General features: G+C 56.0%; 3 protein-coding genes across 5 annotated transcripts; all 3 read right to left on the bottom strand.

Annotated features, from left to right (window-relative positions):
* Positions 1-8: 8 nt before the first annotated feature.
* DCDC2B (doublecortin domain containing 2B) lies at positions 9-4,938 on the bottom strand. The gene is given in 11 exon segments (XM_079916738.1): positions 9-321; positions 324-369; positions 1,202-1,291; positions 1,938-1,945; positions 1,948-1,976; positions 2,081-2,135; positions 2,138-2,217; positions 2,529-2,660; positions 2,902-2,978; positions 3,391-3,442; positions 4,379-4,938. Coding segments are annotated over 11 exon segments (876 nt in total). The 5' UTR covers positions 4,639-4,938; the 3' UTR covers positions 9-274.
* Positions 4,939-5,155: 217 nt separating this feature from the next.
* Positions 5,156-7,798, bottom strand: IQCC (IQ motif containing C; the record flags this gene model as incomplete). The annotated part of the gene is given in 7 exon segments (XM_079937491.1): positions 5,156-5,517; positions 5,519-5,602; positions 5,604-6,248; positions 6,365-6,483; positions 6,717-6,981; positions 7,202-7,345; positions 7,757-7,798. Coding segments are annotated over 7 exon segments (1,389 nt in total). The 3' UTR covers positions 5,156-5,427.
* Positions 7,799-8,028: 230 nt separating this feature from the next.
* CCDC28B (coiled-coil domain containing 28B) lies at positions 8,029-12,506 on the bottom strand. 3 transcript variants are annotated; one of them, XM_079936250.1, is made up of 6 exons: positions 12,179-12,506; positions 10,949-11,136; positions 9,641-9,807; positions 9,326-9,522; positions 9,080-9,102; positions 8,029-8,295 (listed from the first exon to the last, which is right to left on the bottom strand). In XM_079936250.1, exons 2-6 carry the CDS (start codon positions 11,110-11,112, stop codon positions 8,241-8,243), a joined length of 606 nt encoding a protein of 201 aa, XP_079792376.1. In that variant the 5' UTR covers positions 11,113-11,136; positions 12,179-12,506; the 3' UTR covers positions 8,029-8,240. The 3 variants fall into 3 exon arrangements, with proteins under 3 accessions (XP_079792376.1, XP_079792374.1, XP_079792375.1); XM_079936249.1 differs by having other exon boundaries at positions 8,031-8,295; positions 12,400-12,471; XM_079936248.1 differs by lacking the exon at positions 12,179-12,506 and having other exon boundaries at positions 10,949-11,943.
* Positions 12,507-12,913: the final 407 nt, after the last annotated feature.

The raw sequence follows: 12,913 nt of genomic DNA, 5'->3' as shown, positions 1-12,913 counted from the left end.
TCCCCAGTTTGTGTTCTTTCCCTGAAGCTCCGTTGGCTACTCATCTCTCTGGCCAGAGAACCTCATAAGGAAATGGCCTCTGTGGCTGGGCTGGGCTGCTCTGCTCGGAGCGGAAAGGAGGCTGGGCTGTGGGTTTAGGGGCAGAAGAGGGGCTGCAGCGCACCCTGTGAGCCTAGGGGAGGCCCTGCTTCCTTGAGAACCGGCCGCTGGAGGCTGAGGATAAATGGTGGCCGCAGAGTGGCGGTCCCCAGTTCCTGGCTGCAGCTGCTGGCTCTCAAGATGGCAGAGCAGGGGCCAAGGCCGAGAGAGCTGCCCCAGCTCTGGCCGGCTTTCCAGGATCAGGGCCTCTTCCACTACCTGTGCTGCCCTCTGGAGGAGGCAGAAGGCCACACAGAACGGAGCCATTAGCACCCCACATCCAGCCTCCAGTCCTCAGCCTGGGGTTTGCCCACCCCAAGAAAGGAAGAGACCAGAAATTAGCATCTGCCCTCTCATTCAACAAGGTAGGAAGTCGGGCTCTGAGAGGTTAGGAGATTTGCTCACAATCACAAGGGAGAAGAATCGTTTCCGGGACCTAGAGCTGCCTGTTTCCAGCTCAGAACTCCTGTCCCAACATACGGCTTCCGGCCCTGGCCCCAGCCCACCTGATCCAGGGGTGCCTCTGTCCAGGTGGCTTCATCATGTGCTACTCCCTGGGCCCGTGCTGTCTCCATCCTTGCATGGGGAGCCCGATACACTCCCTTGACTTCTGATGTGGGAAGTTACAGGCCGATGCCTAGGCTGAGGAGCCCTCACATTCTTTCCCTTGACCCTCTCTACCAGCCCCTCCCCTCCCCTCCCCTCCCCTCCCCTCCCCTCCCCCTCGCCCAGGACCTCAGAGGATGGCAGGTTAGCTCAGAGGCAGGCCTTTGGCCCTACCCCCACCCCTTCCAAATCCCACCCCCGAAATGTCATGGCTTTGAGTTTCCATGTGCTTCTTTTCATAAACCAGGTCCCTGTGAAGAGGCAAGGGACTGGCCGTGCACACAGGGGAGTAGGAGACAGTCGTCCTGAAGTCCGGACCAGCTCTGAACCTGGGCATTCTGCCCCCATGGAACTCCCTCAGCATAGCAGGGACAATCCTACATCACTGTTAGAGGCTGGCAGAGAAGGCCTTGGATTCTTGGGTCCCCTCAAGAGAGTGGAGAGCATGCTGAAAAGCTTGCTGGGGGCTGGCATAAAAAGCAGATGGCTCAATTTGCCTGGCTTCCTTTGGAGAGGACTGGGTTGCCTGTGCTCTGTGGCCATCGGCCTGCGGAGGGAACACTGGGCTTGAGCCGTGGGTGCAGGCTGGCCTTACCTTCTCCACTCCCAGTCAAGGTTTGAATGCTCCTGGTGGGAGCTTGGAAGAGGAGATGCCATCCATCTTCATAGCCTGCCTCCTCCCTCCCTGCTCCCTCTTCCATCAGGCTGCCTTATCCAGGGACACGGCAGATGGTGCCTGGTATTCTAGATGCCCAGTGAAACCAGGCCGCATCCCCCTACCCCCCACTCAGTGCTCACTGGCTCATCTCTTGGGAGGGCTCAGGCTTGGGATAAGATGGGGAGTTGATAAGCATCTTTGGACCCTGTTGTGCCAGATATGCTGATTCCGTCTCCAAGCATCCAACCTGGCATTAGGTCCAGCAACTCAGAGTCCTGAAGGTCTTCACAGAGCCCAGATAAGCTGGCTTCAGACCAGTTTCTGGTCTGGCCCCTGTCAATAACTGTGTTAACCTGAACGAATCACTTCACTCCTCTGAACTTCAGCTTCTCCTCTGGAAAACGGGAATAATAATCTCTGTTTCACAAGATTATTGAGAGGATGCAGTGAGATAAGGTCAGAGGCTGAGCTGGAAGAGGATTCGGCTAGTCACTCCTTTTCCTTCCCACCCCCCATGACCCCCTGCCTCACCTACCCCCTGCTGTGGAGCCTGGACTTTGGGTCTGGGGGTTGCCTGCAGTGAAAAAAGAGAAGGCTTGTAGGAGGCAGAGCAGGACATGGAGTCAGGGTGGCTTCCTCTGCTCTAACCTGCTACCCTTCCACCTCACACATACATACCAGCAGCCCCTGGGCAGTGAGGGACGAGGCACCAGATAGGGGAGGGCCTTGAACCATCCTCTCCGACAGCCACATAGTAATGGCCACTCACCAGAGCCTCCCTTGCTGACAGTGGGAGCCCATCCAGGGTGCAGAGTCTGGGAGAGAGAGGTGAGTACATAAGGGCCGGTGAACAAGATGTATCTTCATATGCAGCAGACTACAAGGGGGTGGGTACAGCTATTTCAAGGTGCCCTTTGGCTGCTGGCCCTCTGGGCATCAGGGCCAGTCACCCAGGCTCTGCCCTGGCTCCGAGGGCTGGGCTGGAGGGGCCTCTCCCTGAGGCACAGAAAGAAGTCTCATTTGGGGAAACATGCTTTCCTTTTGCCTTTTCATCCTCAAGGGCAGCGAAAAGCAGTAGGGAGGCTCCCTTTGGGGACATTCAGGTCTCCACAGTCCCCAAACTCACTTGCGCACAGCCCCGCTCTGTAATTTCACCTTCTCAGTCAGGAGTTTCAACACTGCTTCCCAGTCCGTGCTGGCAGCCTGGGACAGCTTCAGGCTAAATGGGGGGCTTAAGAGGTCCCCATTCCTGAACACACTGGGACAAAGAGCAGCCTGGTAAGGGGAAGGGTCCCCAGAACTACCTACGTGTGAGAGGAAGAAGGATGGCACAGCGGCCAGAAGATGGTCCAAGAACCAGTGCGTTGTTTTTCACCCATTAAGCATGTTGGACTTTTTATATCCCAGTCGCCAGGGGCTCCTGGAACAAATCCACCCACTTTCCCTTGGTCTCCCTGAAACAAAAATCTCTGCCCCTGTTCCCCAACACGAGCACTCACTGGATACAGCAGGGGGAACCTGCAGGTAGCCGCTGTCCAAGGGCCCCATCACATGGCTGCTGAATCACAGGAGGGCCCTGAAACCCGTCAGGCCCCCAGATCAGGAGCGAGTTGAGGCCTTTTGTCAGGGATAGGTCAGTCCAAGGTGGGTAGGGTGAGGGAAAGAAACCAGACTGGGGCAGAAGAGGGGGCAAGGAGGGATGGGACTGGTCACGCCTTTCACCAAAGGGTACTTCTACCTCCCCTAGGTCACATTCTTAACCCCCTCCCATCCCTCTGTTTTATGGCTTCCTCTTTCCTCTGAGGACCATAGCCTGGAGCTAAAGTAAAGTAAAAGTTTGGGAATGGCACAAGGAACAGTGTCTTGAAATCCTGCACCCGAGAAGGCTCCAGAGCTCCAGGGCTCCTGACTTCCCAGACCAAAGTGGGGGCAGCCCCCAGGGGGATGGAAGAACAGAGGGCTGGGGGCTGGTCGGCCCCAGGACTTACAGGTAGTCTGCTGCTCTTCCCACCTGGATCCTCCCCTCTAGGGTGTAAAGAGCTGAAAGGACAGATAGGTCACTGGTCATCTTGGGGAGCCTGGGTCCTCAACAGCCCGGCAGCTGCCAGAGCGTGGGGCTGGGGCCCAGTTCACCAAGTCTTCCTTCCCACTGGAATAGTCTCAGTTATCTCGGTCTGGAAACGGATGCTGATACTTGAACCTGCCTCAGGTTATGTATCAGGCTGGACATCCAGTCTGGGGTCTCAGACCCAAACCACAAGATTAAAGGTCGACATCCTCCTGTATCTCAGAAATTTTCTCATTCATGATGTGTGCGGTTTCATCTCATTTTGTATGAGAACGAGGGCAAGTTAAGTGACTCACCTAAGCAACATGGAAGTGACAGAGCCCAGACTCTAAGTCTGTCTGGCTCCCAACTCCTGGCTCCTTAACTCTCAGCAACCTCAGCTGAGAGCAGAGGAGGACCTGGAAGCCAGATCTGAGCTGGAAGCTCAGACACTCAAATTATTTATTCTCCCATCTTGGAAAGCATAGCCCCACCCTGTAAAGGACAATCCCAGCCTAATGGAGAGCACAGGATGCCTAAGCACAGCAGGGAGGAAGTGATGGATGGATTTAGAGTATTTAGTGGTGGTGGTGATGGGCATGGTGGTGGTAAGGACCCAATCAGGAACAGCCTTTGGAAAAAGGGGCTCAACCAGCAGAATGTTCTTCTTCCCACTGGTTGGTCCTGGCTGGATGGGCATGAACATCAGTGTAAGACTTTGACTGGAACTGTGGCTCCACGTGTTATTTATGTACTCTTAGGTAGGTTATTTCACTATCTTGATTTCCCCTTCCAAAGAATGGAGATAAGACCACCCCCTTCATAGGATTGCTGTATTCCGTGAGATACACAGGAAGTACTGAACACATGCTGTTGCTATCGCTATTACCTCTCTCCCCAGGCTCTTTGACCAGCCCCAGCCCACTCACGGGAACTTGCGGAATCGTTCAAAGCCAGCAGCCACATACTGCCCTCTGTTCTGCACGTCTGCCAGGTCAGTGACAGGGTGGCCATGACAAGGCGTGTAGAGAGCACGCACGGCCAGTGGGGCCTGCACAGCCGATGTCACATCACAGAGGAAGGTCTCCAGGGTGGGGAAGCAGTGTTGAGTCACCTGGTGGCCTGGGGAGAAGGGGTCCCCATTCCGGGACACCACTACCCTCTTGGCTGCTGGACTGCCACCTGCCATAGCGTATCCCCGGCTAGAGACGCAGAGCTGTTGCCAGGCAACTAAGGCAGGGCTGGGAGCAGTGCCAATCAGAGGTGGAGTCTTGCCCTCTCACCCAGAAAGGCAGGGAGAGCCTCCATAGGAGCATCTGTCTGCATTCAAGGTCTCATCCAACCTGCTCTTGGTGGGGCCTCACAAGAGTACGGTGGGTCTGATCACTACATATGAAGAAAGAGCCTGGGACTCAGTGAGAGAGGCAGTGGCAGAGATGACACTGAAACACAGATGTTCCAGTACTGGGTGGAGCGAGGGACTCTCAGCCTCCCTGCCACTCTGCAGCCCAAGGGCTGAGCTTAAAGGAAGATCAGCTTTGGGGGCTGTTCCCCAAGGATGGCTAGTCTGCTCCTGGGCTGTGGCTCCCAGCCAGCTCTGGGGAAGATGCCCCATGTCAGCAGGAAGTGAACAGGAGGGCCCAGAGTCTGTCCTGACCAGAGGCAGAAGATAAATACAACCAGGCTCAGAATCTAAAGAACACCTTTATTCTCCATCAGCCCCCAACTTTGCTCACCCCAGGTGGCTCCCTATCCCAAAATTTGGGTTGAGCCACAGGCAGAGGATGAACGTATCCTCCTATCTCTACTGATGCCAGCTCTGTGCTCCAGCTTCTCTTGGCCTCATTCGCCACTAGTACCCACGGGCAGGGGCAGGAGGTAGAGCTGGTACCAGGGAGCTACAATGAGGTCTTGTCTCCCTCATTGCCCTTTCATAGAATCCCCCTTTGGAACCTGGTCTTCCCTGGTTCCCCAGGGTCTAGCCTGGTGGTCCTGTTTTCCACAGTCGCCCCCTCCAGTGATCCTCTCCTGTGTGGTCTGACCCTGTGGAAGACAGTTTCTCAGGTGGCCTTGATCCTCTGGTTTTTCCATCCTTCATGGCTAGATTCATTGGAGGTTCTATCTGTGGAGCTTTTATCACTAGGAGTCTGGCCCTCGGGGTGGTTTAGCCTTCCAGAGATGCAGGCCACCATGCTCTGCCAAAGTCCCATCACAGATGACACGGTCCTCTGAGAGGCCCAACTCTCGTGGCCCAGCTCTTTGGCAATCACGCTCTTTTTGGCCTGGCCCTCTGGGAGAGTTGTCTTCAACGTCTGGGTCCTCACAGAGTGTGGGCAGCTGTGTCCTGGCCTTTCCAGAACAGCAGCCCCTAGATTTGAGGCCTTTGTGGGTCTCATCCTCTAGAAGTTTTGTCAGCTGCAGGCAGGTCCCTCCATAGGTCTGTTCTCCACACTGTGGCTCTTTGGTGAGCCTTTTCCCTATGGCCTGATTATCCCATGGTGTGGGCAGCTGTGGTCCTGTCTGTCTGTAGCATAGGTCCCTGTATTTAGCCCCAGCAGTGGTTTTGTCTGTAGTGGCCAGTATTTCTGGGGTTTTATGGGGTTGTGATCTGAGTCTCCAGCAGGAGTCATCCATGTGGTCTGGCTCTCTAGTAGTTCTGTAGGACTGGTCTTCCAGTGGTGGGCCTGGTCGTGACCCAGCTTTCTCACAGCCCTGTCCCCCATGGTCTGCGCACAAGCTGGGCTCGTCTCTTGCCTGGTTCGCCTCTGGGGATCTCAGTGTTTGTTTGAGAATTAGGTACTGTTGGAGAAGAGAACACTGTACCAGGCAGGCCTGCTTGGGCATGGCAGGAGGCTTTTCCCTAACCCCCATCCTTGGCCCTAAATGTGCAGAGAGGGCTCCAAATTAGTGCCTACCTCCTTACGGCTATTGATGGCCTGTTGCAGCCACAGCAGCTCCATAGCCAAGTGGCTGCGGTGGTACTGGAGCTCCTGGAGCTCAGTCTGGCTGTGGGGCAGTCCTGGACCTGCAGCTTCTGTGAAGGAGGGAAGAATGAAGGGAGAAAGCCTTGAGGGGGCAGACAGTGGGCACTGGCCTAGCATTAGACCCTGGCACCCTCCCCCTGCCCACCCATGAGTTGCCCCCAACCAAGCAGAGGGAAGAAGGAAAGGGATGCAGCTTATCTAGCACAAGCCTTTCACTTTTCAGATGGGAAAGCTGACGCCCAGAGAGGGTCAGGGGCTTGCCCTGATCTAAGCAGAGAGGTACCTGGGTTCTCCATCTTTGACATGTCTCTGGTCTCCTCTTGGCTCGGTTTCCTGGTCCTCCTGCTCTGCTCATCCTGAAGCCATGGGCTATCATCTCTGCAGGGAAGACTGCCTGAGTTTGCTGCGCTCTCTCCTGACTTCTTCAGTATCATCTCCTCCCAGATGGCCTCTTTCTCAGGCTCTTTACATGGGAAGCAGCTCCACAGTTCCTGCTCTGGATTTGGTACCCTCTCTCCAGCTTTCCAGGTCTGATGGGATTTTGCCTTCTGAGAAATCAGTCAGAAAGGTATGAGAGCCCCAAGGCTAAACCCTCCAAGTGTCTGGGTGCCATGATTTAGCATACAAGTTGATGAGGATTAAGGACTGGGGTGTGAGGAGGTTGAGTCTGCTGCCTTTTCCAATGAGAATAGCTTGTCAGCATGAAGGGTGGAATCCCCTGCCCAGGTCCTTCTTCCCCATCTCTTCTACCTCTAGGGTGTGTAGTACCTTTGGGAGAAATCGGGGCCTGGGAATCCAGCCCTCAGTCCACTGAAGCGTGCCCAGATCACCCTCGATCTCTCGTACAATAGCCTCATATTCAGCTCGAAGACTCTGGAACTGGCGTCGGACCAAGAAGCCCCGGACGCAGGCCTGGTGTGGAGAACGAGGGGAAAGAAAACCCTTATCACTGCAAAATGGGGGCATCTTGGGGGATTCTCCTGGAGAGGTCCGCAAGAGAGGACCCGGCCCCCGGGAGAGGACAGGTGACGCTGTGTGTTGGCGCTCTGGGGGTTCGAGGGAGCGTGCTGGGCTGGATCCACCTCGTCGATTAAAGGCCCTTCCCTTCATTTCCCTGATCCCGTAGGAGTGTGTAATGGGAGTGGGGGGCGCGTGAGGGTCCGTGGGGTCCCCGCATTCTTCAGGCCGGTGGGGCTGGGTCGGTAGGTTCAGAGGTGGGCACGCGGGCAGGTTACTAGACGTGACAGCCTCATCTTGTCCAAAGGTCCCAGTCCGAGATCCCGTGCGGGGGAGGAATCATGCGCACCCCAGCCTGCCCCGCACCTGCAGCGCGGTCACCTTCCGATCCAACCGTTCCCGCTCCATCCGGGCGCAAAGTGACCCGCCCGGCGCCTGCGCAGTGCGTCACCAGTCTGCGCCGCGCTGGCCTGCTCAGGCCCCGCCCCGCCGTCTCCATGGCAACCTTTTTGGCTCCTGCCCTGGAGCTGGGCGCCAACTGGCACCTGTCCCCAACTCCCACTCCCAGAGCAGCACAGGGGAGTCCAGCCCCGCGAGCGGGACCTCCCAAACCAGAAGTTTGTTGCAAAGGGGCGTTCCCGCGAGAGCTGGGGCCCGGGCGCCCCTGCCGAGTAAAGGCGCGAGGAGGGGAGGGAGGACACAGAGCCGCTTTCTTTCTTTATGGTTTAATTCCATCCAATGCCCCCCTCCCCCATAGCACCTGGGGGGGCCGCGGAACACCCAATCGAGTCCGTAAAAAGTCACAGTTTGAAGGGAATGAGAAGGGGCGGTCTGAGCCTGGGTCCAACACCTACACAGCTGACGGCTCCTCAGGCTCGGCGTTCTCAGCCAGGTGCAGCTTCTGTCTGTGCCTGTCAAGGATTGTGATGCTCTGGACCCGGGTCCTTGCAGCCCTATTTTCCCAACCTGCACAGGCTCAGTTTCCCCGACTGCGCAAAAGGGCGGGGGCCAGGGACTCTGGGGTGCTCCGTGGTCTGGGGTTGCAGTCCTCACCTGTCCTTCTTGCTAGGTGCCTTACCCCCTTCGCTTTTGCTTTAGATCATGCAGGAGCGTGCACCCGCACTACTTCTGATAGAACTAGATGCGGAGATAATTTAAGTCAGTAAAAAGAATTGTTCAGTGCTGAAAGAATAGGAAGACATCAGACAAGCTTTGCCATGGATTGGTGTCGGCTAAAGTACTTGCTAAGATTTTTTTTTTTTTTTTTTGTGGCCTCTCCCGTGGCGGAGCACAGGCTCCGGACGCGCAGGCTCAGCGGCCATGGCTCACGGGCCCAGCCGCTCCGCGGCATGTGGGATCTTCCCGGACCAGGGCACGAACCCGTGTCCCCTGCATCGGCAGGCGGACTCTCAACCACTGCGCCACCAGGGAAGCCCCTTGCAAAGATTTTGATAAGCAAGTAAAACATATTCCCTGCAACCACCTTTCTTTCTCCTAATATTTGGGGAATTCTTTCTGCACCCTCTACCTGGGTAGGGGGAATTTGTGGCTAATTCTGTAGGACTGAAAGGGGTGAGGATGTTGGTTATCTGTAAAGATTCCTGCAGGGTGGTGGGGAGGCCGAAGCTGATTTTATCTCTGGGAGGCGTGCACACACTTACACACTGTCAAGTCCCCTTGAAAGGATACATAGAATTACTGAGATCTTCCAGCTGTCAACAGAGAGAGAAAGGGAAGTTTTTGTAAGGAGGGGCACCTGGTCAAACTCCAGATGCTCTGGGGTTCATCTTCTGGTGGGGGGTTGAGAGGCCCAGAGCTTTGGGCTCCATGCACCCCCAGCTTCTCACCCAGGGGCCAGGAATGGTCTTAGAAGCATGTACCCCTCCACACACCCTCTGGTGCCCCCAGGAACTGAAGCACCCAGCCCTGACCCACATTGCTAAGCAGCTGGTCCAGGTTGCGGTCAGCCATCGTCTTCTTCTGCTCCTCAGGTAGCCCCTCAGTGACCCCGTCCTCCTCCTCCTCCTCCTCCTCCTCCTCCTCTCCACACACGTCCAGGCTGAAGTGCAGCCGGGCCAGCTTCTCCTGCATCTCCCGCACGTGTTCCAACTGCTCAAAGGAGCATTCCTTCCCTGGACAACACCTGTCAGCTCTGGGAGCAAGCTTGGGACCCTGGTCCCAGCCACGCCCCAGATACCCAGTCCTCCAGCCCCACCTACATGCCCTCTAAGCCCCGCCCCCAGGACTCACCGAAGGCCTGCAGCCGGCCTGAGTGGAAATCATTGAGCAGGTTCAGCAGCCCACCTTCCATCTCATAGACATCGGTCACCTCGGTCAGGAACGAGTGCTGCAGGGGGGTGCCTGCAGAGCCACCCCCACCTCCTGCCAGCACTGGGCGGCATTTCTCCTTGCTGACCCTGGGTGGGTGGGCATGGCCATGGTCACAGGGTGAGTGGCAGCCAGGTAACCCCAGGTCTTCTGTGCCATCTGTCTATGCACTAATTCACCCTTCTATCCACCCACCAATGTAAATGGATGTTTCGCCCGGTTCTGGGCACCGGGATGGGTAAAGGGAAGGGAGTGGGTGAAGAAGGGTGAGGGTGAGAAGTCAAAAGAAGTCTTTTTCTGCCAGTGATACATCCAGAACCATGCCTGGAATGGGGCTCCTGGGTTCCAGTCTGAGCACCTCACTCATTCTTCCTGTGACCCTGGGTGAATCACTTCTCCTCACCGGTCCTCAGTGAACTTGGGGATAGTTACTCCCTTATTACCATGAAAGCCATCTTACCTCTTCCAAAAATATCTTTCTGCCCCTCTTGTTTGTAAAAACCTTTTCTTTGAATTTTCCATTGCCCTCGGGATAACACTGAATGATCTTTCCAGCTTGGCCCCACTGCCTCTCCAGTTGCGTCTCCTATTATCCCTGCCCCAGCCCTGAGCTTCAGCTACCCCGACTTGGCCATCTCCCAACATGCCTCTCAGGCAGGTGGTGCCAAAGGCACAGGGAAACACAGTAATCAGAGAAAGAACGCATGGGTAGTGGAAACAAACACAGACACTATAGGGTAGGAGGCAAATTTTCAATCATTAAAAAAATTAAGCGGAGAATTCAAATTGTTTACCCAAGTATCCCCTCACCATTTCCTACCCCATGACAATCCAGGACCACCAAATCACCTGTGGTTCCTGGAACCTTCCAGGCAATATTTTCCTACCATACTTCTGCCAGGCAAGCCCCTCAGCTTAGAACATTGTCCCTCTCCAGTGTGCCCAACAGCCTTCTCTGACTCACTTCCTGGAAGTTTGCTCACTCCCTGCGCTGAGGTGCATCATCATACTGTGTGATCCCCGTGACCCACCTGGCCTTTTCCCAACACACTTGAGAGTAGGAACTGGGTCTGAGTTCTCAGGGGCCGGTGGGGGGTGGGAGGAGCCCCAGGGAAGGCATGGATTACTGCTTAGTAATGGTAGGCTAAGGCCCCCTTTACCTTCCTGCCCACAGGGCTCAGCCCAGAGTTAGGGTCCCTCCCTCCTTGCCCTCTTCCCTTCTGTACCCACCTCTTGAACTTGGCCCGCTGCTTGGGGGATGGCAGATGAGGGAGTCCCAGGGCCAAGGAGCCGCTGTGGCTGGTGGGCACTGGGACCCTGCGTAGTGTGCCTGGGGGCTGGGCTGGCTGGGTCAGGCAGGGCTTGGGACTCCTTTTCTTCTTCTTGTCCTCCATTGGATGCTGGCTAGGCCTCAGGCCCTGGGAGGGAGGCAGTCCCACTGAGATAGTGAGGGGCAAAGCCATCCCTCCACCTAGCAATCCCTGAGAGCTGCAAAGGATGGCCCCCAGACCTTCCTAACTCTCCCCTCAGCTGCCCAGTATGGGCAAGGCCAGGTGCCAGCACCTACTGCTGGGGTCACAGATGTGTATTTGAAGGAATACACATTCCTTCTGTGGCCCACCCCAGGTCCTCCTTGCCTTCCAGTTTTAGCCTGAAAACCTAGGCCCTGCCTCAAAGGGCTGGACCAGACACTATTTTCCTGCTGCTGCTGCTCCTGGGGTTTCCTGTCCCTGTAGCTGCGGGGGCGGAGCTGGCAGAGGAAATGGAGGGGGAGACAGGGTGGATGTGAGCTGGCAGGAGCCCGGCTGAGGATTACGAGTGTCTTAACTCGGCTCCGTTCTATTTATCAACTGCCTGGACAGACGCTGACAAACCTCAGCATGGAAGGTGACAGAGATGTGGATGGGATCACCTGGGAAGACCCCGGTGTGAGGCAGTAACCCACTGAGGATGGGCAGCAATGGCAGAAGCCGTGGCACGCTGGCAGGGCTCAGTGTGGTTTCCCCGCACTGGCATCCCTCCTCTTCCACCCCGCCCCCAATGGCAAACACCAGGAGACTCCCAGAAGTTCCCTGGGACAGACTTCCAGCCGCTTCACCCTCCCCAGTCAGGAAGTCCCCCCTTGGCTTCAGCTGCAGCCAGAGAGGGCCGCGTGGTCGGGCACGTAGCAGGCAGCCTGGGCCTCCAACAAAGGCTGCGCCCGAGGCTGGCACCGCTGGATCTCCCGCCCGGCCCCGCCCCTTCAGCCCCGGGTCCGCGGAGGCCGCCCCCCAGATGGAGGTCTGAAGACCCTTTACGGGGTTTCCTCAAGCTGCTTACTCCCAGTTTCCACCACCAAGCCCGACTCCGCACTCTGGGATGGCGGTGGCGCTGGGGGCATAAGCATTTAAATTGTACGAGGCTGGCTGGCACTGTTGTGGGACAGCGGTGGTGGAGGGGAGGCAGAAGCGCGTCAAATACCTGGCTCAGCAGCAGCTTGGTTCAATTAAGGACTCGATAGAGAAACTGCAGCGGGAGCCTCGGCTCCCCAGGAATGGCTGGGGGCGACCTGGGATCTATTTCCCACAATCTCCAAAGCCGTGTGCCAAATGGATCGCTCATCTCGGGAGCCAGGATCCGAAATGGAGCATCAGACCCGCGTCATTGAGCCTCTGCACCCACTCCCGAAGTGGGTAACTGACCTGGAGGTTTGGGGTCTGGAGTGATGCTTCCGTGGGGGTTCCCTCCGCCCTCCGCAGCACTCTCCAACTCGGGAACGGAAAGGGTGGAAGCGGAGCTCGCAAGAGGCAATTTGCATTTAAAGAGAAAGTGACCTTTTTTAGAGTGGGATGGAGTAAGATGGGAGGAACATCCCCACATTTATTAAGCTGTCCCTTTCACTCGACTTTACCTCTCCAGCTGAGCTAAGGTGATGACATTGGTTGTGTGATGGCAATCTAAAAAAAAAACGCTTTCACTTTCCTATCAGTTTTGGAGAGAAGTTACAGTCCCTTACCAAATGGTGGCAGCTTTGTCAGAAATGGAGAGGAGGAGGAGGTGGGGGGTAGAGAATGAATGAATATATATATATATATATATATATATATATATATATATATATATATATCATATAAGAAGCACAAGAAGCAGCAGCAGCAGCAGGAAAAAACTGCAAGAGAAGACAACCATCTTTCAAATGAGTCCCGGTCCCCTATT

The sequence above is a fragment of the Stenella coeruleoalba genome (assembly GCF_951394435.1).
Source record: "Stenella coeruleoalba genome assembly, chromosome: 1".
NCBI classification, from domain to species: Eukaryota; Metazoa; Chordata; class Mammalia; order Artiodactyla; family Delphinidae; genus Stenella; species Stenella coeruleoalba.
The sequence above is the reverse complement of the archived record's forward strand: the minus strand, read 5'-3'. Positions and strand labels throughout refer to the sequence as shown.

Bases quoted from the DNA above. Each gene is read 5' to 3' on its own strand.
- CCDC28B (XM_079936248.1), bottom strand. From the start codon at position 11,181: ATGGCTTTGCCCCTCACTATCTCAGTGGGACTGCCTCCCTCCCAGGGC. The intron at 9,523-9,640 runs GTGAGTCCTGGG...GGTGTTGTCCAG, and splicing joins AGGCCGGCTGCAGGCCTTCG to GGAAGGAATGCTCCTTTGAG. The intron at 9,103-9,325 runs GTGGGTCAGGGC...CTCTGTTGACAG, and splicing joins TGGACCAGCTGCTTAGCAAT to CTGGAAGATCTCAGTAATTC.